Source organism: Elephantulus edwardii, unplaced genomic scaffold, assembly GCF_000299155.1.
Source record: "Elephantulus edwardii isolate Elephantulus edwardi_28Jun2011 unplaced genomic scaffold, EleEdw1.0 scaffold00120, whole genome shotgun sequence".
Taxonomy (NCBI): Eukaryota; Metazoa; Chordata; class Mammalia; order Macroscelidea; family Macroscelididae; genus Elephantulus; species Elephantulus edwardii.
In genome coordinates this window covers 4,645,531-4,669,428 of record NW_006399870.1, presented here as the reverse complement: position 1 = coordinate 4,669,428, position 23,898 = coordinate 4,645,531, and the positions used below count along the sequence as shown (strand labels likewise).

The 23,898-nt window shown below is 48.3% G+C and overlaps 1 protein-coding gene across 1 annotated transcript in view; it reads right to left on the bottom strand.

Annotated features, from left to right (window-relative positions):
• The window catches only part of IGSF9B (immunoglobulin superfamily, member 9B), a 58,304-nt gene that overhangs the window by 4,607 nt on the left and 29,799 nt on the right, over positions 1-23,898 (bottom strand). Inside the window, exons 8-19 of the mRNA XM_006892816.1 lie at positions 22,135-22,277; positions 21,712-21,852; positions 21,511-21,627; positions 21,071-21,221; positions 20,331-20,442; positions 15,165-15,340; positions 13,495-13,721; positions 12,645-12,729; positions 10,581-10,742; positions 10,200-10,245; positions 7,637-9,280; positions 186-307 (exon numbers count right to left, since the gene is read on the bottom strand). Coding sequence (XP_006892878.1) covers positions 186-307; positions 7,637-9,280; positions 10,200-10,245; positions 10,581-10,742; positions 12,645-12,729; positions 13,495-13,721; positions 15,165-15,340; positions 20,331-20,442; positions 21,071-21,221; positions 21,511-21,627; positions 21,712-21,852; positions 22,135-22,277 — 3,126 coding nt within the window. The remainder of the gene's footprint in view (positions 1-185; positions 308-7,636; positions 9,281-10,199; positions 10,246-10,580; positions 10,743-12,644; positions 12,730-13,494; positions 13,722-15,164; positions 15,341-20,330; positions 20,443-21,070; positions 21,222-21,510; positions 21,628-21,711; positions 21,853-22,134; positions 22,278-23,898) is intronic.

Here is a 23,898-nt window from a genome sequence, read left to right as displayed (position 1 = left end):
CTCTGTAGATGTTCATTAAAATGAAAAATAAAGAAATTAAATAAATTTTTTAAAAAAGAAAGATCAAAAGAAGCTGGTGGACTCAATTCTAGAAAACATCCCAGATTGGGACTCTGAGTCAGACAATTGTCTTAATAACGGTAACATCATGTGGAGAGAAGGGTAGGACTCTGGCTCCCATTTACCGGATCGTTTCTTTGACTTTGAAGAGCCCTTGGATGACTTTTTGGGCTTCTTTATCCGTTGGTATTTCAGCGCCTCCAGTCTCTCAGGTGCAGCAGCATTCCCAGGTACAGGTGGATGTGTTCTAGAAGGGACAATTAGAGAGGCACACAGGTCAGCCCCCAGAGCGGGAGCTTCTGACCACCGGAGAGCAGAACACAGTTCTAGTAGTCCAAGATGTCTTGTTGGTTCCTTGGGCTCTGCCTTCCTACTGCTCCTGGAAGTAAGACAAGCCACTTGAAAGCTCCAGCAGTGAGAGGCCTACTTCAAATGGAAACCAATCAGTAGAACAATCAGAAGACCCTGGGAAAGGAAGAGAGAGACTTTAATAGTAGGCTCCATCACACATAACTCATGCTGGGATGAGCAAGGTCTCAACATCGGCAGTTCCTAGAAACCACTGCAATCAAGATGATTAAATGAAAAGTAAAAAAACTAAAGCAAGGGTTAAGTAACTTAATTAATTTATCAACAGAACTGTCCTTCTCCAGGAAAAGAAATACTGGGACTAAGTAAAAAACCATTATCCAATGATATAGAGGGTACACAAACCCAGGCTTTTCCAATCTCCATTCAAAGAACGAACCAACTGACAGCAGCAAATACTTGTCCTATATGCTTACTACATCCTCAGTAGGGTGTCTCCTGAACTTCTGCAGATTAGGTCGGAAGTTCTCAGTCACACAGAGAAGGTGGGAGATGGAAAAGGATGTTATGAGTATCTGACTTTTACAAAGACTTGCAAAGCTCCTGCCATGTAGAGTCTCTACATTTTAAGAAAAACCAATTGCTGGGAGCAAAAACTCAACTCACTGTCATTTAGTAGGAATGCACCATCTCACAGCTGACCCTCCACTGGGTTTCGGAGGCTGTAAGTCATGAGGGAGGTGTTCGGCCATCTTTCTCCCCCAGAGCCATTAATGGATTCTAACCACCACAGAAGCTTAGACTTTGGGTTAGTAACACAACTCCCTACTGACTAAACTACTAGATACGTGTGTATATATACAGGATGCACACACACACACATGGATAGATCTCAACCGTGGAACTCATTTGCCATTAGCCTGCATAGTTAGGACAAAGCAGGCAACATAAGTAGAACCTGTCCAGTCTAGGCGATAAAAGGGACCAAGGAGAGATAAGAGAAAGGGCTGGTGCTTATCAAGTGGATTTTTTCAAGTCATAAAGAAGAAAATCTACAGCATGTGTTATTGATCCATTTCTTCGACACGTTAAGCCCGCCATGGCCTGAGGAATAAGGTGCAAAAGAGAGAGGCAAGTCACACTTTCTCATCACCTGTACTGGCTTTAGCACGTGATGAGCAAAGGAGGAACACAGGGATATTCTGCAGTCATGAAGGACCGGGATCACTCACGTTCTTCTTTTCCACCTCACAACTGTCTGTTCCCACTCCTAGAAGTCAGTTCCTGGTAAATCCTAGTTAATAAGAATAGCACAGCCAGCCTTGTGAGGAAAAGGAAAAGCCCAGGAGTTCAGTAAGCTGTCCAAGGTAAAAAGTTATGATGTGGTAGGAAGCGTAGGGTCCTACCTCCCTAACACTGGACATCCACACAGGCAAGAGGAAGGAAAGCTTACACACACAAGAAGAGACAAGACCCTGGTCCTCGGCATCCCTGCATCTCTAGGTGATGAAGTGCCCCTCACCTTTTTGACAGATGTCATCACTCCATAGCCTTTTAGTTTACAGTACTAAGAAGCTCCCTCAAAGTTCACGTCAAAGACAATTCCTTGGTTCCTCACAGTCTTCCAGCAGTATCAAACCAAAAAGCAAATGTAAGACCACAAACATGTACACATATGTACAGACCCTCTCTTAGTGAATTAGTGCACTCACCCATCAGAAGTAAAATCCTCCCCCCCACCAGTGCCCCTTTTCCTTCCTCCTTCACAAATCCCACAAACTACCCACAGAGATCCTTATTTAGCAGCAGTGGCAGTAGCTGAAAGAAAATTTGGGAAGAAAGCAACAAGTGAAAATGAGTGGGACCTGAACAATCATGACCTTCCCAATGCAGAGTGAACACCCTCACCGAGGGATATTCCTCATCTGCCTTCCTCATCTCCATGTGAGAAGCAGAGATATGAATCCACCTCTTAAATTTATCTCTATCTTCTGGTTCCGGCCAATCTCGTCAGAAAGATCACCCAATAGGACTAAAACATGGTCTGGTAAGTCATATGATAAGCAGGTGAATCCCAGCAATGGTGCTCTTTAATATCACCAAGGTAGCCCACTCAGAATATGACAGAAATCAGTACAAGGTGCCCCTAAAAATTCCTAGGGATTCCAAGTAGGTGAAATCATTATGTACTACTACTACTACTATCACTAATACAACCAACATATTACTATTACTATTATTATTCTTATACCATTTATTTACCACTTACCATGGCAGGCAATGTTCCCCATACTCTATAGAAATTTCTTTAATCATTACAACAACTCTAAGAGGTAAATATGATATGATTCAATTGTTCAGATGGAGAAAAAGAGGCTTATAGAAATTAGGTATCTTTGTCAAATAATCTAGTTATGAACAGAGAATCATGACTCTTGGAATGATGCTACATACATTCTTTCCCAAACAGGTATAGAAGCTCCACAGAAGAAAAGCCAGTGCTTCCACGCTGTACCTGAAAAACAGACCTGCCCTGGCACACAGTTGCTGCTAATATTTTCTAGTTCTATGGCAGAGTCAAAAGGGAGAAAATCAATATGGAAAAAGCAGGCTCTAATTATGCATTCAGGAAAAATCTCCTACAGCAATAATTCACTGATGAGGCTGAGACAATTTCCCCCTATGAAACAGCCAAGCTGCAGCCACTTCAACAGAGCTGCTTGCCACCTGTGTCCAGTCCTGGCTCAGTGTTCAGACACAGGACACAAGGAGGGGGGCCTTCACAGTGAGATACTCTTGCTGGGCAGGAAAACGATGTGAGAGAGTGGCAGGATGTGGGTCTTCTTTATTTGGGGAAAATTATACAGAGGGAAAAATTATTTGAAATATATCCCATCACAGTCTACCTGCAGCATATGAAACTCTTTGGAGTGACTCCATCTTTCTTTCTGGCAAATGGGGTCTTGGCCTCCTGCCTATGTGGGTCCCATCCTAAGACCTTTTGGGTAATGAGGCATTTGGTGTCAATGTCTTTCAGACTGGAGGAAGCTTGGGTTAAGCACTTCCATTGTATCCCTGGAATGAGGTGCTCAAGCCAACCTGAGGGTGACTCTGCAGATCCCCTAATTAGCATCCGTCCCTGAGTACTCTAGAAGCTGAATCTGCAACCTAAATTCTACCATTAAATGCAGGAATTGTCCTCTTCTTACTCCTTGAAGCCGAGAGGATTTGCTGGCTCTTCCACGTTGCCTCATCAAAGCCAAATCATTTGGCACAGAAATGTTCTTTACAGTCCAGAATGACCAGGAACTCCTGGAATTTACTTTAAATTTCCTATATTTTTCCAGTTTTCATAAAATCTATACCAAGCCCAAATCATGACCATTTATCCCAAGAAGGTGTTTCTCCTTAGTTCTACGTTAAGTACATGTAAGCCCACCCAATCTCTTTCTTCTACACCATGACCACAATGATAAGCTCTTCAGTTATCCCAGGTGACAGGCACAAGTGTTTTAAGAACATTTTCCTCCCTCCTTAGTTGCCTGAAGATAAATACTACCTGCCTGATTCTATGCTATGGGGCATAGGAGCATCACTCACATGTAGACAGAAGTGAAATGGAAACATAGGACCTGCCATCACCAGCACCCACCAGCTTTGATCACACAATAGTGCCTTTCTAGTAGGGTCAGGGCATGTTTACTGGGGACCACATGCACACCCCACACCCACCTGCACTGCCAAAGTCAAGGTAGGTATTAATGGTAAGGGTGATTGGGTGATTTGACAAAGAGTGCTACTAATCAGGCAAAGGACCAATCTCCTCCAGCAGACCACAACAGTGACTGTCCACATACCACAACTCCCCATTCTGAAATGGAGGTTGGGAAGAGAAAGAGGGGCTGGGAGAAGAGAGAAAAAAAGGAAAGGCAAGGGGAACAACCACAGAAGGAAGAGGAAAGAAATGGAAGGAGAAAGGAACAGCAAGAACACACATAGACAAGAGGCGCCACAGCCTCTCCAAGCTAGAGCAACAAGAGACATGCAAAGGTGCAGCATGAAGACAGCTTCTAGAGACGGCCTCACAGCTCCCAATGGCCCCACGGCTGCCACACCCCAGGGTTGTTCCACAAGCAGGCAGATGGGCAGGTGCCCTGCCACCCAGCACCATGAAGGACAACCTTCTCCCAGACTGGAGGTGCAAGTGGCCAGGGAAGATAGTGACTCCGCATCTCTGCCCCTGGTTTCTGGGTTTACCACGTCAATGCTAGGGGTTAGTATCTTCAGGGCAGGTGTAGCAGGGACACTTAAGGGAAGAAGGGAGTGAAGTCGTAAAGGAAAACAGGGCCCAGGAGCTGGGTGCTAGAGCTGGTAGTAGCATTATCACCCCTCCAAGCTCAGTATCACTGTGGTATGAAAAGACCAGACTGGAGGAGGCTCGGAGCTCCCATCGGGAGGCAGCAGAAGGCCCCTGAACAAGCAGCACTTCATGCCTTCTCCAAGCCCCCCGGGAGCCCATGCTGCGGTGTTCCCCCAGTAGCCATGTGGCTACTGACTATGTTCCAGCCATAGACAAGAAATGGCCAGGCAGTGCTCTTTACAGGGGGTAAGCAATACTTCTGAGACCTGAGTGATAATCACCTTCCCCAACATCTCTAAGTGGACAGAGATGCAGATAGCTCTCACCTCATCGGTCATACCCACGAGCAAGGTTCCCTCATTGCCACTAAACTTGGCACTAACATTACATGTTCCTGAAGCACAGGCAATGGGGTCTGTGGCAAAGGAAGCCTCTTTTTAAGACATTTCTTGAATGCCATTGAAAGAGTCTCTTTTTAAGAGATTGGTGCTCCAGGTTCCTAGAGCCACCACCTCATTCAGAACAGAAAAGATGCCAATACACCACCACCTGGGCTTTCTCTCTCTCGCCTTTTGTCTGAGGGCCCTTCTACTTCCCTCTGCTGGAGGGTTCCTCCCAAGACACTTCCCGAGAACGTGGGTTTAAGCCAGTTAGGGTGACTGAGTAGATGGATCTGTAAGCAATGTGACCCTGAGGGCAAGGTCTACCCCAGTCCTGCAGCCATCAGGAGCAGGCTAAAGCATGCAAGGTGTGTAGGGCAGCAGAGTGCATCCCTGTCTTTGGCCGGCCAAAGCCATGGTGGAGGCAGCCCTGAGGAAGACTGCCTCCTCACAGAACTGCTGCTCAAGGAAGAGCTGGACCACAGTCCAGCCTTGGGTACCTTGAGGGAAATGAACAACATCAGATCCTGAGAAGACAGTGAGGCCAGAGGCCCCACAGTGGCCTGAGCCTTCGGGGAGGTGGGCACTATGACAGCTGGAACATAGCAGAATGGGTGTCCAGAATCCAAGGACACAGAGATGCAGAGTAGACCTCGGGATTCTAGCCTTCCAGTGCGTGTAGCCTCAGGGCTTCTGTCAGAAGCTCCCGTGGGAGGCAGCAGGGAAGCAAGTGTTGATGAAAACTGCGGGGGCTCGAAGAGGGGTGGCCTGAAGCTGCAGCCAGGCAGTGACAAAGCGCGGCCCATGGCTGTGGCAGCGGTTCTCTGTGAGGAACCCAGAAGTCTTGGGTACCTGGGCAGCAGAGGCTGCCACCCCTACAGAGAGAAGGGAGATGGTGTGGCTGTCCCCTTGGTCCCCTTTAAAGGAAGCAATGGCCCTGGCAAAGCCCCATCCACCTGTCCATCCGCCCGCCCCCAGCCCTGCCCCAGCCGCGGAGGGAGCTCCCTTACCTATTGAGCTGAGGAGAGGCTTGTCTCGACAACACTGCCCAGATAGCTGAGATCAATCAGAAACAAAGCAGTTATCAACACCAGCTTGGGGAACCACCCCGCACACCCAGAGGGAAGGAGGGAAGGAGGCAGGGAGTAGAGAACCAACAGGCAGCCAAGAATGGGTTGAGGGGAGGAGAGGAGACAGAGAAGCAACGGATGGTGAGACAAAGCAGATGAGTGCGCAGCACAAAGCACAGAGGACAGGGCTGGGCGGCGCACCATCTCCTGCACGACAGGCACTCCCGGGGCCTCAGCCTCTTCATACCCTGGGCCCACTCCCTGCTCCTCCCACAGATGGCCACAGGGGTGCTGAGGGTGGGAGGTGAGGCTTGCACTCCCAGGTACCAGAGGGCAGAGTGGAGCGAGGGTCCCTGCATGGGGACAAGGAAGAGTGCTGGACACTCTCCCCCTAAACCTCCTCCACCCTCCTACCACCACCCAGCCTCCTCTGGGCCTCTCCGCTCCCCTCCACAGGCAGCTAGACCAAGAAGAGACCAAGGATGGAATCAGAGAGAGAAATAGACAGAGAGAGAGGGACCAACTGGTAGGACACTCGGAGATACTGCAGGCTACTCTGAGCAGGTCAGGTCACCCCCAAGAGGGGGAGAAAGAAGAGGTAGACAGAGAGACTGAGACTCAAAGAGGAGGAAGGAAGGGCAAGGCGGAGGAGAGGGGAAGAAGGACAAGAGAAAAGAGGACAGACAGTGTTCCAGGACAGCTCTGGTACCTGGAATACCAGCTGCTACAGTTTAGAGGGTGCTCGTTCAGTCGGGCTGCTCGCAGGAGCTGGTTTGTCTGTCTGTCTGTCTGCAGCTTCCTGCGAGGCACACAGGTGGGCTGGGGTGTGTGGCTCCAGGCAGATCATTCACCAGGCCTAAGAGATGTCTCCCCACCTTCAGCATGCCCCTTGGGGAGACGTGACAGGAGGGGCCTGGAAGCTGGCCCTCACTAAGATTACTAAAGGATAGGAGTTTGGGAAGAGGAGGCCCCTGGCCTGGTGGCCCAGGAGGTCACACTGCTGAGTCCTGCTTAGCAAGGAGGAAGGGTCAGGGAAGAAAACATCTCTGGGTGGTTCCTCGGAATGGCCACCCAATTCTAGGAATACAGGGGGGGGGGCCTTTAGTTCCAAGAGAAACCACTCAGAGAGGCCATCTACTCTAACACCATACCACCTCCCCTGCCCCATCTGTGCCCATGCTCAGTTACCCTGGGACCTCCTACCTCCTACAAGCACTGTTCTAGGTGGAGAAGGTCCCTCACGCTCCTGGCAGGGTACCTGGGCAGGTAAGCCCCATCTCCACCCAGTGACCACACCCTGCCAAAGCCAACCAGAACCAAATTCCTCTCCTAGAGGAATGCTGCAGCATGTCCAAACAAGCCCTGTCATTTGGGTTGATGGAGGGGGGTGGAGGGCAGGGCAAGGAATGGGGGAAGGAAGTGGACCAGAATGGCAGGAGAAAGCAGCTCATACTCACCCTGAAGTAGGTAATGTCGGTGGGGGGGCCTCTGGTCTGAGCAGCTCCTCCCCTATTCTGCGAGGGGAAGGTGTCTGTCCAAACACATCCAAGCCGTCCCCAGGCCCCGCAGGGCCCGGCGGTGGGGAGGGATAGCCTGTGGCCAGCGTGGTGAAGCCCATGGCAGGACGGTAGCTGGGGCTGCCACTGCGGCTGCTCTGAGATGGAGAGCCAGTGGACGGTGTGGATTTTCGGGAGAAGGTGACAGCGGCCGGAGGCTGCAGGGTGATCTCAGACATCTCTGCCTGCTGCAGGAGGCCTGGGCGCGGCCGGGCCCGGGAGGCCAGCTCGGGGGAGCCCGTACGGGAGCTCAGAGGGCTTTGGGTCAGAGGTGAGAGCCGCGAGGGCTGTAGCACCACTTGATGTAAACTGGGCTCAGCGCGCCGGACCTGCCGGGGGCTGGGCCGGGGCCGGGGTTCATACCACCGGGTGTCCAAGCTGAAGGTGCTGGGGCCAGCCCGCCCCCCTGGCTCAGCTGGCTCAGGGTAAGGCAACACCGGTATGCCCATGCCTTGGCTGGTGTGTCTGAGCTGCCCTTGGCTCACCAGTGGTTGCATAGGCTTGTCCTGCCACTTGGCAGCAGTGGGCGCTGGGACCGGGGCCCTGCCCGGAGACTTGCCTGCCCAACTCTTTGGTGCCTCCAGAGAGAGGATGCCTGGGTAGGCCGCAGGCACCTGGAGTGAGGCAGGGGGCAGTCCTCGGGGGAGACAAGCCTGGGACTGCAGACTCTCAGCTACATCACAGGGGTGCAGCTGGTGAGGAAACACCATGGTTGGGGCCTCCAGCCCCCCAAAGGGGAACTCTGGCCGGCCCCAGGGCTCAGGGGAGCGCCCACCTGTCGGTGTCTGAGTCAAGGGCAGCGTACTGTTGGACGCGTTCTCTCCATTCTCCTCAGGGATGGTGGGGTGGCCAAAAGGACCCTCAGTGTGCAGGGGTGGGGAAGACATGACAGAGCTCAGGGGGCTGCCCACTTCTGGCATGTAGAAGGGCGGTGGCTCCACCTCCCCGGGGCTGCTGCTGCTGAGGTACCCATAATACTGGCCATGGTGGAAGGGCCGAGGCGCTGGTGGCCTGGCTTGGCCTGTGGCCTGGAGCCGCCCTTCCAGGCCACTAGGGCCTTCCAGCCCCCGTGGTTGGAACCGAGGGCTGTATGCTGGTGGTGGCAGGTAGGACTCCTGGCTGGCTGACATGGGGGTCATCTGGGACTTGAGAGTGGCCACAGAGGTGGGCACCAGTGGGTCATCATTCTCCTCATCAGACTGGCGGAACTCGGGATACATGTCCGTTTCCTCGGCAAAGGGGAAGCCCTCGATGCGCCTGCTCTTCATTGAGGGCTCCATTTCTGCAGGGCCCATCACAAAGCGCCCATCAGGGCCCCTGCTGATGAGCTCAATGGGTGTGGTTGCCTCAGCCTCTGCCTCTGCCTTGGCCACACTGTACTTCTTGCTGCTGATGGCCCGCTTGGTCTTCTTATACAGTGACAGCTCCTTCTCCCGTGTAGGGCTCAGCATTCTTTTGGCTGCTGGTTGGCCCTGGTCATCTGAGGACTCTGATGGAGCCCGAAGTGTACGGATGCTCTCAGGGCTCACCTTGCCCGAAGACAGTCTAAAGAGGTCAGAAAACAAGCAAGAGCTAAAGCGTAATAGGGAAGACCTCTCCCTCCTTCTTGTTCCCTTAGCAACAACAGCACAAAATTAAGGGAAAGCTATGTGCTACGATAGGCTGTGCACTTTGTGGGACCACGTTGATCCAATCCCAGCCACCTAAATGTGAATTCCCCATCATTTGAATGAACACCCACATCTTTCTTAACACTCTGCCTGGCCCCTATTATCAGCACATTCAATCTAGTCACATCTACAACTTTACTCACACCCAGAGAAGTTGATGAGAGCTCAAGAAATAGAAGAGTATTTTAACATTGATTTAAGCAAAACATATTAAGAAATTAAATTCATGGCTCACAAAATAAATATCTATCATCTGTGAATACTGTGCTCCTTTAAACATCACTACTTTAAAATGAAGATGAGGAGGTAAGGAGGCAGGGAATTAAATTAATGAAAATGGAAAAGCCAGAACTGAAATTATGAGAATGCTTATACATTCTCATAAGAATTGTGTCAGTCATCATTTTCTCATAAGAAGCCTGCAATCAATGTCATTGAATAATTTGTGAATTGTGATTGGGAATCCTGACTGCTATGTAAACCTTTACTAAATACACAATAAAATACTATTTAAAAGAACAAAAGTGGCAAATCTCTTAGGATTGAAAAAAAATACAGAAATATATTTTTTAAAAAACTAAAGACAAATGGTTTTTAGATTAGCCACTGCTTTGGATTATTTATAGAACTGGTCCACTACATTCATGTAGCTAAAGTACAACTAATTAGTATGCAGATCAGTCAGCAGTAATCAGTTCATAAACTACCTGGAGTAGGCCTGAGCAAGTTTCTCTACCTTCAGTCATAAGCTACAATTAGTCACTTTCCATTTATCCCAGGTAAAAGGCACTTACGGGGATTCCAGACTCTTCCTGCAGTGAGTTATGGAGAGAGGGGGATCTGGAAGAAAAATAAAATAAAGGGAAAGAGAAATATTGAGCCTGATATGTCATGAACCTCACATCTGTATCCCCAGATGCCACCCACCAGAAGCAACCTGACAAAGGCATAAGCTCTCCTTGCCCTCAGACATCTATGGGCTCACCATCACAACCTGCCTTCCCCCAGCCTGTCCCTGACCACAGCTGCCTCTGGGACTTTCAAACCAAGTCCGACCAAAAGCTCCTGTCTAGCCATAAGATCTCGGCTTCCAGACTAAAGACATGGCTCATCACTCCAGGTAAATAGCATCTGACACTGGGGAACACACCACAGGGGATAGGGTGGGAACTTACCCTTTTTGCGCTTGAGCTTACGCTTGCGCTGTTTGTTGACAAAGCAGGCTGCCAGGGTGCTGAACAGGATGGCTGCTGCCAGGAAGCAGATGGTAGCTACGATTCCAGCCAGCACAGGCCGAGCCAGCCCATCTTCAGTCAGGTCCGGCTGAGGGAAGATGTCTGTAGGGAAGTGTGCATACTCAGAACGCTACCCAGATACCCCACACCTTCCACACAGTCTCCAGAGAGGCTGCCCTTGGCTGAGAGGAGGCCATGTCAGGGCTCAACTCTGACAACGAAGGGATTTTCATGGGTGGCAGAGTGTTCATGGCTTTTGCACAGCTTGGCAAAGGACAAAATAACATCTATTTTATCCTCATGGGAAGTAATAGTTGTAATAAAAATCTACACTTGCCCAGTGACTTACATAATACATGTCATCAGATACTTTCACATTACCCCATGAGGTAGACAGAGCAGAGGGTATTCTCACTGTCTAACAGATTGAGTTTGAGTGAACTACAACCCAGAAGCTCTGATTTCTTGTCCACCATCTTCTTCCTAATAACATGCTGCCTCATTACACAATGAAGCCAGATATGAAGGCCCCTGGAGATGAAACACTCTAATAGTGGGAGGAAATGCTATTACAGAATCTAGACCTATCCACGTTAAAGCTCATTACAGTCAGGGCAGTGCAAACATCTGTTTATCTCAGGTTTGGAATTCAAGAGCTGGTTGGGCCCTACAAGGTAGCGCTCCAATCCAGGCAGGGAAAGGAGTCTCTCTTTCTGCTCATAGGTTCACAGCTAGTTGGTGGCAGCCCTCCTGCCTCCATTCTATCGTCATGTCCTTCTGCTACTCACTTAGGTTCATTAAAGGGAAACCTTCAAATAATGTAACATATCAAACCAGAACCATTGCTACAACAATAATGAATTAAAAAAAAAAAGTTCCAAATCAAGCTAGCTGGTTGAACAGAAAAGGAAAAAAAATTTTTTAAAAAATGAATAAATAAATGCTGCAGCTTTGGAAATAGTGGGCCTAAATGTAAGGGACACTAAGGTCACTGGATTAATAGTTCTCAAGAGCCAGTTAAGATTAGAAGAATACAAAATTTACTGGGATGAGCCTGCAAAATACCTAAGTCTTCTACTTTGGCTTTGCTCCCTGCCCCTGTATGTGTCTGGTATCTCTTAGAAAGAGAATCCAAGAACAGAAACTATGCTGTGTTTTCCTGTTTATTTGGGGGGGGGGGGGCGAAAGTTTTCCTTACGAGATGTCAACGACAAGTCTTACCCTGTTACCCTGTTCAACTCCCACCTTGTACTCTCCCACCTCCCAGTCCCATCTGGCCCCCTCCAGGCTTTAGAACTGTGAGCATTCTGCTATGTAGGTTTCTTAGCCAAGAACCTTGCCAACGGGTCCCAGGGCTCTTTGAGCATGGTGGATTCTGAACGTTTGATTACTGAGCCTCTTCCCATACCAAGAGAATCACTTCACAGGGACAGAACCCCACTGTTTGAGGAATCAAAACTGGAGAAAGGTATATGGAAATAGGAGCAGGGTCAGGGATAAAATGGAGAAAATTCTAAGGAGTTGTTTCTATCTGTTCTGAAGCAACTAGGGAGGAAGGGCTAAGGGGAAAAAATCAAACAATTTTCTAAACAAACTAAGTATAACTATGAGAAAGGCATACAATAAATGCTATTTTATCTCTTCTTTCCAATTCATTTTATTGAGGGAAGAACTAAAGCACACATTTCATGGCAAGTGGAAGTTAAATAAAGTTCTTTTTGACCACTGTCATGAGAGGCTTAGCATTTTTTTAGCATTTCTTTGTGTGAATAGCTTGGAGAATTTGTCAGATACCAGTTCCAGAGCTGGATAAAATAGCATTGCTTGTGGAAGCAGAAGCATGGGGTTCTGGGGCATAACTGTTATAGCTCATGCAACAGGTCCTGAAGGGCTCCTTACTCACCATTGTCACCTCATTTCCTACAACAATTATTCCACAAAGAGACCCATGAGTGGCTCTGGGGGTTTTGCCCCTAAAGCTGTAAGAGAACCCTCCCAGAGTACCTGTGCTGGAGACGCCGGCAATGTTGCTGGGCTCGCTGATCAGATCCTGCATGACGGCCAGAACCCGGAACTCGTACCAAGTGTCCTGCAGCCCAGGGACAGTACCCTGTCAGCCGGCCTGAGACAACCACTGACCCCGCCACTGACCCTTCCCCACCACTACTCATGGCCTTTCCTGGTAAATGTCTAACAATCAGCTCTCTGAGGTTTGGGTTGGTGGGAAGTCCGTTTGTAGCATCTGTCAATTTCTGTGGTATGAATACCCCACCATGGCTGATTTCAAGCCATAATTAAGAAGTCACATTCTTGCATTTGGGAGAGATAAATATTACTCCAATATCTCACTCAAAAGTGTCAGGGTGAGCGGGCAGAAAGATAGAGAAAAGCATCTATCTCTATGAAACAAGCTGCTCCTCCAACCCACTGAGGATTTTGTCAAAGTTCAAAATGGTTCAGCTGAAAAAGATAAAACTACAGTTTCCTCTGAGATTCTAGGATGCTAACAGAGCGGACTCTATGTAGGCAAACGTGGAAGAGAACCTGGAAGGTCCTGTGCCCTAGCCAGGACATCTTGAAAGCAAGGACTGAGGTCAGAGGTCCAACTACAAAGTGAGTTCCACGTCTGCCCTGCCCTGGCATGTGACAGGGATCAGGAGTAGTCCCAACATTGGGAAACTGCCTGAGTCTGTGGGCTCCAGCCCCCATGCATGGCCTGAGGATACTAAACCTTGGGAGCTGATCTGGAAGGATGCAGAAGTGCCTAGGGTGGGTCATTCAAAGGTCTCAATGGCTCTACAAAGAGTCATGTCATCTCCAGAGTCTGGGAAGAAGAGGCAAGGCCAGCCCTCACCTGTGACAGGTCCTTGGCAAAGAACTCTCCCTCGGTGCCTGGGATAAAATCATCCAGCGTTTCCCAGCGCTCCCCCACACGGAACTCCATGATGTAGCGGTCAATGGGGAAGCTGTGGTTGGCAGGAGGGAGCCAGGACAGAAGCACACCCTGCTGGGTCCGGTTGGCTGTGAGGCACCTTGGTGGGGTAACCAGCACCAGGGGTTCTGGAGTTGTGATTGGGAATGCTGCAGCCAAGAAGGGGTGGGAGAGACTGGATTGGGAACACAGAGGCTGCTGCATCCTCACCCACTGGTGCTGCACCCCTGGGTATGTACACTCCCCTGGGGTCATTCCATGTGCCCCAACCTTCACATCCTCAGTGCTTGGGTAGATACTATTTCAGAGGTAAGAGACTGTCACATAAACTAGTCCTCCTGATTCAAGGAAGGAGAATTCAGAGCTTCATGTTGCTACTGTCAGAGAGCTGCTTAAGGACATAAATGAAAACATAAACTAACAGTTGCCATTGAGTTGACTCCATTATTTTCTTCAGTATTTCAATGGCTGAGGTTTTAAAAGTAGATCATGGGATCTTTTCCCCAGTTGCCTTCAGGCAAACTCTAACATCCAACCTTTCCGTTAAAAGTTGAGTACCTTCACTATTTGCAGTACTTGAAAACTCATATGAGGGAATGCTCATGGCCCTCAAGTTAATTCTGGCTCCTAGCAACCCTGGAGAACAGAGTAGAACTCCCTAGAGGGTTTCCAAAGCGGTGAATCTCCACAGAAGCAGAGTGTCATCGCTTTCTCCCACAGAGAAGCTGGTGGGTTCAAACCATGGACTCTTCCATGAATGTTTAACCATTGAGACACCCAGGTTCTTCTTTTAAGGAACACAAGTTCCTTAAAAGAAAGAAAGAAAAAAGGTGGAAAGTAGGATTGACTTTAGAAATAAAGGAAGAATTAGACGTAATTAAAATTATCTTTTGTTTTCTTCCAAGAAACAAGGACTCTTCTTTTCTCCCTGCCAATTCCCTCCTTGAACCAGGTGGAGAAGAGGTGAAAAAACTCTGGGCTAGCATTCTCTCAGGTGCCCATATTGGTGACAATATGGCAAAGGGCACTGGGAACAAGGCTAGGCAGTGCCACCTGCTGCCCCCCAGGCACATCCTGCTCATGTGGCTCCTTGGCTTCTGAGAAGGGCAGATCTGACTGCAGCCAGGGAGGAAGCAGCCAGACCCAGGAGGGAAGGGCTGGCATAAAGGAGAAGATTCAGAGGAAGAACAGTCATATGCCAGCCACCAAATGAGGTTGCAGGCCAAAGGAAATGACTTATGGGCAACACAGAGAGAGAAAGCTGGCTTCCTAATGATCTCATAAAAGTACAGAAAGATGCAAACATGTGTATTAACAAACAAGGACACAAACCTAAACCCCTTTCTTGACCTGAAAATTAATAGGACATAGCCCACAGCTGCTCTGACTGGGCAATTAACATCAGGGAAGCCTTACAGAATGCTGTGACAAATCCTTATTGGTAGGATCAAATGACATGATCATAAAAAACACTTAGCAAGTTGTCCAACAAATAATAAGCAACAGATGTTAGTTAGCTGCTAATCCTATCACCATCTCCATAGACTGCTCTAGGCAACATCCTCAAGACACCGCAGCCCAGGGCCCCTCACCTAAAGTGTTCACAGTGACCACCTCACTGAAGGCGCTCGTCCCCAGCTTGTTCTGGGCCAGGACACTGAACTGGTATGCTGTCTCGGGTTCCAGAGTGTCCACCAGCAACCAGTTTGGTCCCGGTGGCACTGGCAAGGACAGCCAGTCATGGGGCCCAAACTGTGCCCGCTTCATCCTGGCCAAAAAGAAAGAGAGAGGGCAGGGGACAGGGGCAAGGTGGGTTACAGTGGACAGGAGAGAGCACATGCAAAGTCATCAGGAAGGGGAGGGGTGCTGGCTTCCCCAGGTTCAAGGTCAGGAGAGTCACGGTCAGGTAGGCTGCTATGCCCCATTTTGACTGTGCCGGTCCTCAGGATACCATGGCAGACACTTTCTGCACTAAAAGGGCCCCTGATGTGTGATGAATGAAGACGTGGATGACACAGCAGTGTGAGAAGACCTGACAGCAACCCTCAGAGAGGAGGATGGCCCACAGTAAGCAAACAATCCCTGGAAAAATGAGAATGCTGGGACCAGGCAGGCACCCCAGTGACAGTGAATATGGGAAGCTCGGCAGAAGGGTCCAGGAAAACAACACAGGCAGCTTTTGTTCCCCCTCCTCAGACAATAAAGAGGAGGACCCCAGGTAACCAGAAGAGACGGTTTGACCATGTTTGCGTCATCTGGTTATGACCAAGTAAGCACTCTCTAGAACATGTGGCAAGCACGACCAGGTGCTCCCCACAGTGGGACCAGGGCCTCCAAGGCCTGGTCAGAAGATGGCACTTTGCACAGAATGAGAACCTGAGTGAAATGTTCCACCACACAAGCACTGAGCGGGCTGCCTGAAGTGTAGTACCAACCTATGACCACAGGGAGGAGATGCTGGTTCACAGGACTGAGACCTGGTGCCCTCCTCAGGCAGCAGAACCAGGCAACTGAATGCATGCCTCTGTGTTCCCCTCCAGGCTGACAGATCATTAGGGCCAAGAGAGTGAGCTGAGGCAGCTCAGAGGACAGCAAATAGCAGCTAGCTGGTAGCAAACTTCTGAGTCAAGGCACAGAGAGTTAGACACAGTCAGAAGGGGACAAGGGAGGGAGCTTCCTACGCTGGGCTCCACCATTCCTTCACCCCACACAAAGAACCAGAGTGAGCGAGTGATCAACGATGTAGACGAATGGCAGCGTAGAGCCATGCCCCAGCAGCAAGGAACATACCAAACTACTCCAGGAGCTCCTTGTCAGCCCTTCAATTTGGGCATCCTCAAAGATGGTGCTCAAACATGCCAAATGCTCCTCCCTGGACATGCAGCCTGGTAGCCAAGGGACCTATGCAGATTATCTCCCTTCATCCCACCACCTGAGACTGGACATCAGGAGGGTGTAACAGGTGCAAGCCAGAGCGGATAGTGTGTGCAGCCCAGCTTGTCATCCCAGCTAGGTGTTCACTCAGCTTAGGATGCCCAGGTGAATCTGAGTCTACCTGTCACAACAACATGGCAAGAATTGGGCAGTTAGAACATTCATCAGAAGGTCTGGTATAACCACCACAGGAGAGAGTATGGTGTGTCCTCAAAAAGCTAGAAACAGAAATACCTAGTGATCCAGCAATTCCACTTCTAGGTATGTATCCTAGAAGTACAAGAGCAGTGACAAGAATATGCATATGTACATCTACACGTTCACTGTAGCACCATTCATGACAGTCAAAAGACGAAAACAACATGCGTGTCCATCAACGGTAGAATGGATAAGCAAAAGGCAGTAGTATATAAAATGGAACACTTGGCAACTCTAAAGAATACTGATGAGTTGACAAACTTAACATGGATGAATCTGGAGGACATAACATTATAAGAAACCAAGCAATCCCAAAAGAACAAATATTGCATGGTCTCACTTTTATAAAAAGTACAAGAATAAGTATGCACATTGAAAGTTACCTTCTTTGGTGGTTACCAGGAATGGGAGAGGGAAGTAGAGGGAACCATTGCCTAAACAGTAGACACTTGTTATTCTCTGGGATGGGAAGGGTAGGCAATCCCCAATATGGGTAAATTGTATACAACGTGACCAAAGTAAAGGAAGACACTAAAAAGAATATAAGGGACAAGTGGCAATTTCAGCAAATGATATAACAATTTTGCAACAATAGTAATACCAACCAAAAAACAAGTGTGGTTATATACATGTATAAACATATGTATAGGAAGGCACATGTAAATACATACACATGCATGTACAGGTGTAGCTGGAGCTCTGTAGGATTATGTGTGAGCTACATATTCATAAGTATAATAAAGCATACAGGAAAGTACAGTTTTGAAAACTTTATAGACCTAACTAAATACTTCACAGGATTAGGTGACTGTATCAAAAGGCTTAGGTCCATAGTCATGTGGAACAACTTCATCAGCTGGAACCAGGGAGATCATAAAGAATGTCCTACATCCTAGCTTGGTGAGTGGCATTTTGGATTTTAAAACCTTGTGAGTGACCATCTGTGATACAGCTATTGGTCTCTACTGGTTTGGAACAAATGAGAATGACAGAGACCAAAGACTCAAAAAACCCAATCCATAGAACTGATGATCCACATGAACTACAGCCTCATCTAGTCTGTTGTTGTACACCACTGAGTCACAACTGACCCATAGTTGACCCTACAGCAGGTTTTCAGAGGCAGTTAATCAGATGGGAGGACACTGCCCATCTTTCTCCCATGGAGCAGCTGGTGGATTCAAACCACATGTCTTGTTCTAGGCTGAGACTAGAAGACTTCTATGACATCAGCTTTCACCAATAACTATTTCAAGCAGGAACACAACAGAAGGTCTCAGATACAATGGAAGAAAAATATAGAATGAAACTAAATTTCTTTTTAAAATCCAAAACAACTATGAGATATCATCTCATCCCAGTAACGATAGCAAAATTCAACAGAGCAGCCAACAACAAATGTTGGCGAGGTTGTAGAGAAACTGGGACCCTTATTCGCTGTTGGTGGGAGTGTAAAATGGTACAACCACTATGGAAGGAAGTATGGTGCTTTCTCAGAAAGTTAGAAATAGAAATACTATTAGACCCAGCAATTCCACTACTGTAAATATACCCCAAAGAAATTAGAACTGCCATCCAAGCAGATATTTGCACACCCATGTTTATTGCTGTATTGTTCACAATAGCAAAGAGATGGAAATAACCCAAGTGCCCATCAACAAACGAATGGGTAGAGGTGTGGTGGTATATTCACACAACAGAATACTATGCAGCACTGAAAAACAAGGAACTCATGAAATATTATACAAAATGGGTGACCCTGGAGGACATCATGCTGAGCGAAATATCTCAGTCACAAAAGGACAAATACTGCATAATCCTACTTTTATAAAATAGGACCAACATGGGGGTTGGGGGGAACTAAGGGGGATAGATAATACACATTGCATTGAAACAGATGAGGAATAGAACTGCTTAAAAGGAATATATGATTAGGTATTATTTTTCATGACAATAGTTCAGAATAAGAGCTTCATAGGAAAGTGGATTGGGGGTCGGGAGATTGTACAACAATAAAAGAACTATTTTTTTTTTCAAAGAGAAAAGAGAACAGCGGCAGGGGGCAGGGGGCAGGTAGGTGGGCAGGAGGAAAATGAGCAACAATGAATGAATGGAAATCCAAGTTCTGCATAAACTTTTATTAAAATCTCAAAAAAAAAAATTAAACAAAATACCCTAGTCTTCCTGGGCCAAAAGCAATTAGAGAAACCTCCAAAGTTAACAGTTGGAGATAAATTCTGAACATGGAACTGAAGTCACACCCAGGGGTCACCTTTCATGGAATTTAAAGATTGGCTTATAAAATAAACAATACCGTTCACAAGTGCTGTGCTCCCTTATAATATGTGAGGCCAAGCATTCACATTTATCCTAAAGAAAAGAGGAAGGGCAGGGAAGTCAGATTAATGTAAAGAGAACAAAAAGAAAGGAAATCATAAGAATGCTGACACATTGTGGAAATGTAACCAATGCCACAGAATTATCATACAAAAACTGTGAAGTTGTCATGTAAACTTTCACCTAAAATACAATAAAATACGATTTTTAAAAAGAGGTCTCTGAAGCCTGGTGAGGTTCTTTGGCATATGGCTTTCCCTCCTCTGGTTCTGTTGGGGCCTGGCTGGCAGTGGTGCCCAGGTGATGCCTATCAAAGAGCAGGCCTAGAAGGCTCAACCTCCCACTCACAGATTTCACCCTGTTACAAAGGTTCTGGCTCCAGACAGGAGCGCGTGGGAGAAATCTTAGCATGCTGGGGAAAGGCTGTTGCTGCTTCTCCCCACCTGTGCACACCTGCTTCATGTCTGAGATCTTTACGTAACCCAGGCTCTGATGGCCTAATCCAGAGAGTCCCACTGATATCCCAAAGGTGGAACCTCTTTCATGGTTGGAATCCCCCAGCAGCTCTGAGGGAGAAAGACGGATGATCTCCTCCCATGAGATTTACAGCCTCCAAAAACCTGCAGGAAGGTGAGCCATGAGTCTGTTCTGACTCAACAGCAAAGAGAAAGAGAGAAATCTTTGGTTGGATCTACTAACCCAAGGACTGAGAAGAGATCTCGAATAGCTACATCTTAGCTAAATGAATAATGGCAGGTATTCACTTTAGTCCCATAGTCCTAGAGAGGAAAAATGCAAATGCTACAGACAAGGCAGGAGGGTGGGCACACCTTTGCACACTGGAACCAGCATGAAAGAGAATAAAATGAAATGAGACTCCAAATTTCAAGCCAAGCTCTCTACAAGCCCTTGAAGATGAGGATTCTCTCCCAGATTCCAGAAGACAAAGAAACCTAGGAAGAATGAGTCAGACACACACACAGAGACAGACATGCACCCACACCAAAGGTGAGTGAGACAACCAAGGCTCGGCAACAGAGGTGATGGGAAATTAAAGCAACAGCCCAACCAAGTGCCCAAACTTTTCACGCTGGGAGCAGAGGACCCTCCCAGTCATCCTTATCACCCACAAGAACCTCCTCACTGTCTCCACACACTTCCCTATCGAGAGACTGATGAGTGAGATGCTGTATCCTTCTCATAACCGCTACCCACCCTGGGGCAGACTGAGGTCAGGAAGGGAGAAGCAGAGAGCAAAGCATGCGGGGGTGACTCACAGAGGTCCGTACCAAACTGAGAATGTCTGCTCATATCCTCCATCATAGCCAGGCTCCCAGGATACGTTGGCAGCTGTCATGGAGACCTGGACCCGGACACTGCCTGGGGCATGAGGGCTAGTGCCTAGAAGCCACACAGAGAGGCTCAGATTAGAAGGAGCTTAAAACAGGGGAGACTGATGCCTATATTCTTGATCTAGGCTAAGAGGTGGAAGCCCTTAGGAGCAAACTAAAATTTCCCACCTGTGTGAGGGAGACTGTCCAGGTGCCTGGAGGTGCCGACTTCCTGACCTGCTTACATAGGCTGACCAGACATGGCAGGAGACCATACGAGCCTGACAACACAGACCAACCTGTCTACTCTCCTTTTAGGTCACAGGCAAAGCCAAAGAATGACCTTTCCATTCTGATCTTCAGGGGCAGCTGACACTGTCCTTGCTGAGCTGCGCCTGTCCTGAACAAGCAAGGGCTCCAGTGGCAGCACAGCAGAAGGCTAAGGACTTGCTCAGTTTCAGTCCTGGCCCTACCACTTGATGCATTCAAGCCCGCCAGTCATTCCAGTTTCCCATCAGATTATCACGCCTGGGTCTCGAACTGGATGCATGTGTGTAGGAGTGGGATGGAATCTGTCTCGCGCCTGATAGTAAGTGGCTGTGTATAATGTGCCTCCCTCAACACAAAAAGAATTCCCCAAGGGCAGGCACATGTTAGTGTTTCCTCCCGGAGCGTCACGCCTTTCCTAGGCCACCTACCTATGACTGTGAGGTGAGTACTGGCAGTGATGCTGGTGACCACATTGGTGGCGATGCACTCCCACTCTCCATGGTCTTCCTTGCTCAGCGCACGGAACTGGAGGCCCCCACTGGGCAGGGCATTGTGCTTGCTTCTGCTGGGCTTCCCTACCTTGGCCAAGTCAGGGAAGAGGAAGCGGGCAAGAGGCAGGGTGTTGAGGGGAAGGGCCATGTCAGAACAGGAAAAGTGACAAGCCACCACCAACTCAGGAGTCTGCCAGGTCAGAGAGGGACAGCCCCCACCCTTTCACTGCACTTCCCTCCAGGGTACCCTTGCTCCATAATGTCCACTCTTCTCACATCTTCAGGCTCAGCCTGCGCAGGGCTGTTAATCTCACTAAAGAGTGAGGCTGCACCAATACCCACAGCATAACTCCCAGGAGCCAAGAACACCCAAGTACCTTTCTCCACGTGATGACAGGGAAGGGGTCTCCTGCTGCTGCACAGGGAATGAGCAGCTCCCGACCGGCCTCCTGCCTGTATTCCCAGCCTGGTAGCACCGTAAAATAGGGGGGATCCTAGGGAAAGACACATACCCCAGCACGTGAAGTCATGTACTTTAGGTGCCCCTTTCCTGGTCCCATCCAGTCCCAGGCCTTTACCTTCAGGACAAGTCGTGCAGGAGCAGACTGGCCCATTGTCCCCAAGGTATTGTAAGGCACACAGGTATAAGTGCCAAGAGCCTCCTCTGTGGCCTCTTCAATCCGAATGGAGCCATCCTCCATTAAGGTCCAGCCCAGGTTCTGCCAGAGCACAAGTGGGGTGACAGTCAAAGAACGAACACCCAGCCCCAACTCCACCTGATGACAACACAAGCTATCCAGGGAAGGAACCAGCCTGCTGGGCATCACAGGCCACCAGCCACTATCCAAGTGCCACAGGACAGGAGCAAACATTTAGACAAAGGCTATAGAAGCAAATGTCTGCTTTTTCAAGTTTTAGACCTGACAGAGAATCAGACCCCAAGAAGTATAATCTACAAAGGTTCTTCTCATTCTAAATTCCAGCGCACACCTCTCCAGTACCTTCTCAATTTGTAAGGGCCGGCCATCCTTGTTCCACTTGACCATAGTTGCTGGCGGTTCTGCATCCACAGGACAGCGGATATAGCCATGAATTCCCACGGGCACATATATAACGGGTGGCATGTTGAGGACTCGGGCTGGATCTGCAAGGGAAGAGTGTACGGTGGGAGAGGGGAAGACACAGGAACACCAACGAGTGAGACAGACATGCGGGCAGGAGGCCAAGGCTCTCTCAGAGCCCTATGCAGACCCTCGCTCTCCAGACACTGCCCTCTGCAGTTCTCTTCCATTCAGTCAATATGCACCTCATGCAATTCAGAGGGTCAGGGACGTCACAGGGAGCCGGACACGCCTCCTAGGATCTGACATCATTGGTCATCCTACTACACTTTTCCCTCTGTTACCTGTACTTTCAAATATTTCTATTTTCAAGGCTTGGAAACATTCAAATCAGGTTCTAGCACGCCACAGTTTATCAGTTCAACAACCCATGGCCACTGAGTCCATTTCAACTCATAGCACCCACACATTCTACAAAGTACAACTTGTCCATGGGGCTTTCTTGGCTGTAGTCTTAAAAGAAGCAGATTGCCAGATCTTTCTTCTGTGCTACATGGGGGTTTAATCTGTCAACCTTAGGTTAATAGCCAAGTTCACGGTTTGCACTGCCACACTCTATAATGCTCCTTACATTATTCTATTTGTTTATTTGACCAGCAAGACCTCTCAATGCCTATTTCACCCAACTGCTAGACTCCGAGCCTCAATACCAATAACTGATGTTATCAATCAACCCATCCCTTAAGCTTGTCTTGAACAACACAGAGTTCACACTCTACTCTTTATTATGACACCAAAGAAAATTTCACTTCTACCCATCAAGCAGTAATTTCTCCCCTTCATTCCCTCTCCATTTGTCTAGTTGCCTACCCTCCCTGGGCCTGCATTTCCTTGTCTGTGCAGCTACAAGACAGTCAAATCTTAGCCACAGACGAGTTGAAAGAGACAGTAGCCCAAGGCCAGGCCATCCTAAGGCGTGGGTTGAGTCATCTCTTCATTTGCTACAGTTTCCCCAGAGCTGCTAAGGAGAGAGATCAGAACTTCCAAGAAGCCAACGAGGATGAATGAGCTGGTATCTTTCAAATATTCTGAGCTGCTCAGAGAATAGCATTACACAAATATCAAGCCAAGTTATATATTTAGATCTAGCTTCCTACTTTTGTATGGTAGAGTGGTTTTTGTTTTGTTTTGTTTTTACTCTGAGGTTTTGAAAGGGTTTGTAAGTGGGAAATACTCTAAACACTTCCTTTTAGCAGAAATAAAAATCTTTGTCTCTCCCACCTATAAAATCTCAGTGCCTGGGTTCCCAATGCAGGCAGGAAGGAGGTAGAAAAGGGCAGGCTGGGGCAGGTGGGGTGGTAGCAGTTGAAGGGCACAAGTGAAACTCATGTTTCAAAAGAAAACAGCCTGAGCTTAGAGGATAAGGCCGGTCCCCTTTTGGACAAAGAACCCCAATTGACTCTACTCTGTGCTTGGTTATCTAGACCATGAGACACAAATCAGCTTGCAGCTTACTCATCTGCCTCTCAGACATGGAGGAAGCAACTGTCTACTTCTTTTATATCTCAGTACACTCTGGGGCTCTGAGTGAGTCATTTATAAACAATTTATTAACTTACTTTTCAACTACACATCTAGGTGGCATAAACCTTAAACTTTATACCTTCTGTTGTTGCTGTGGTTTTGTGCCGTCGAGTCGCTTTG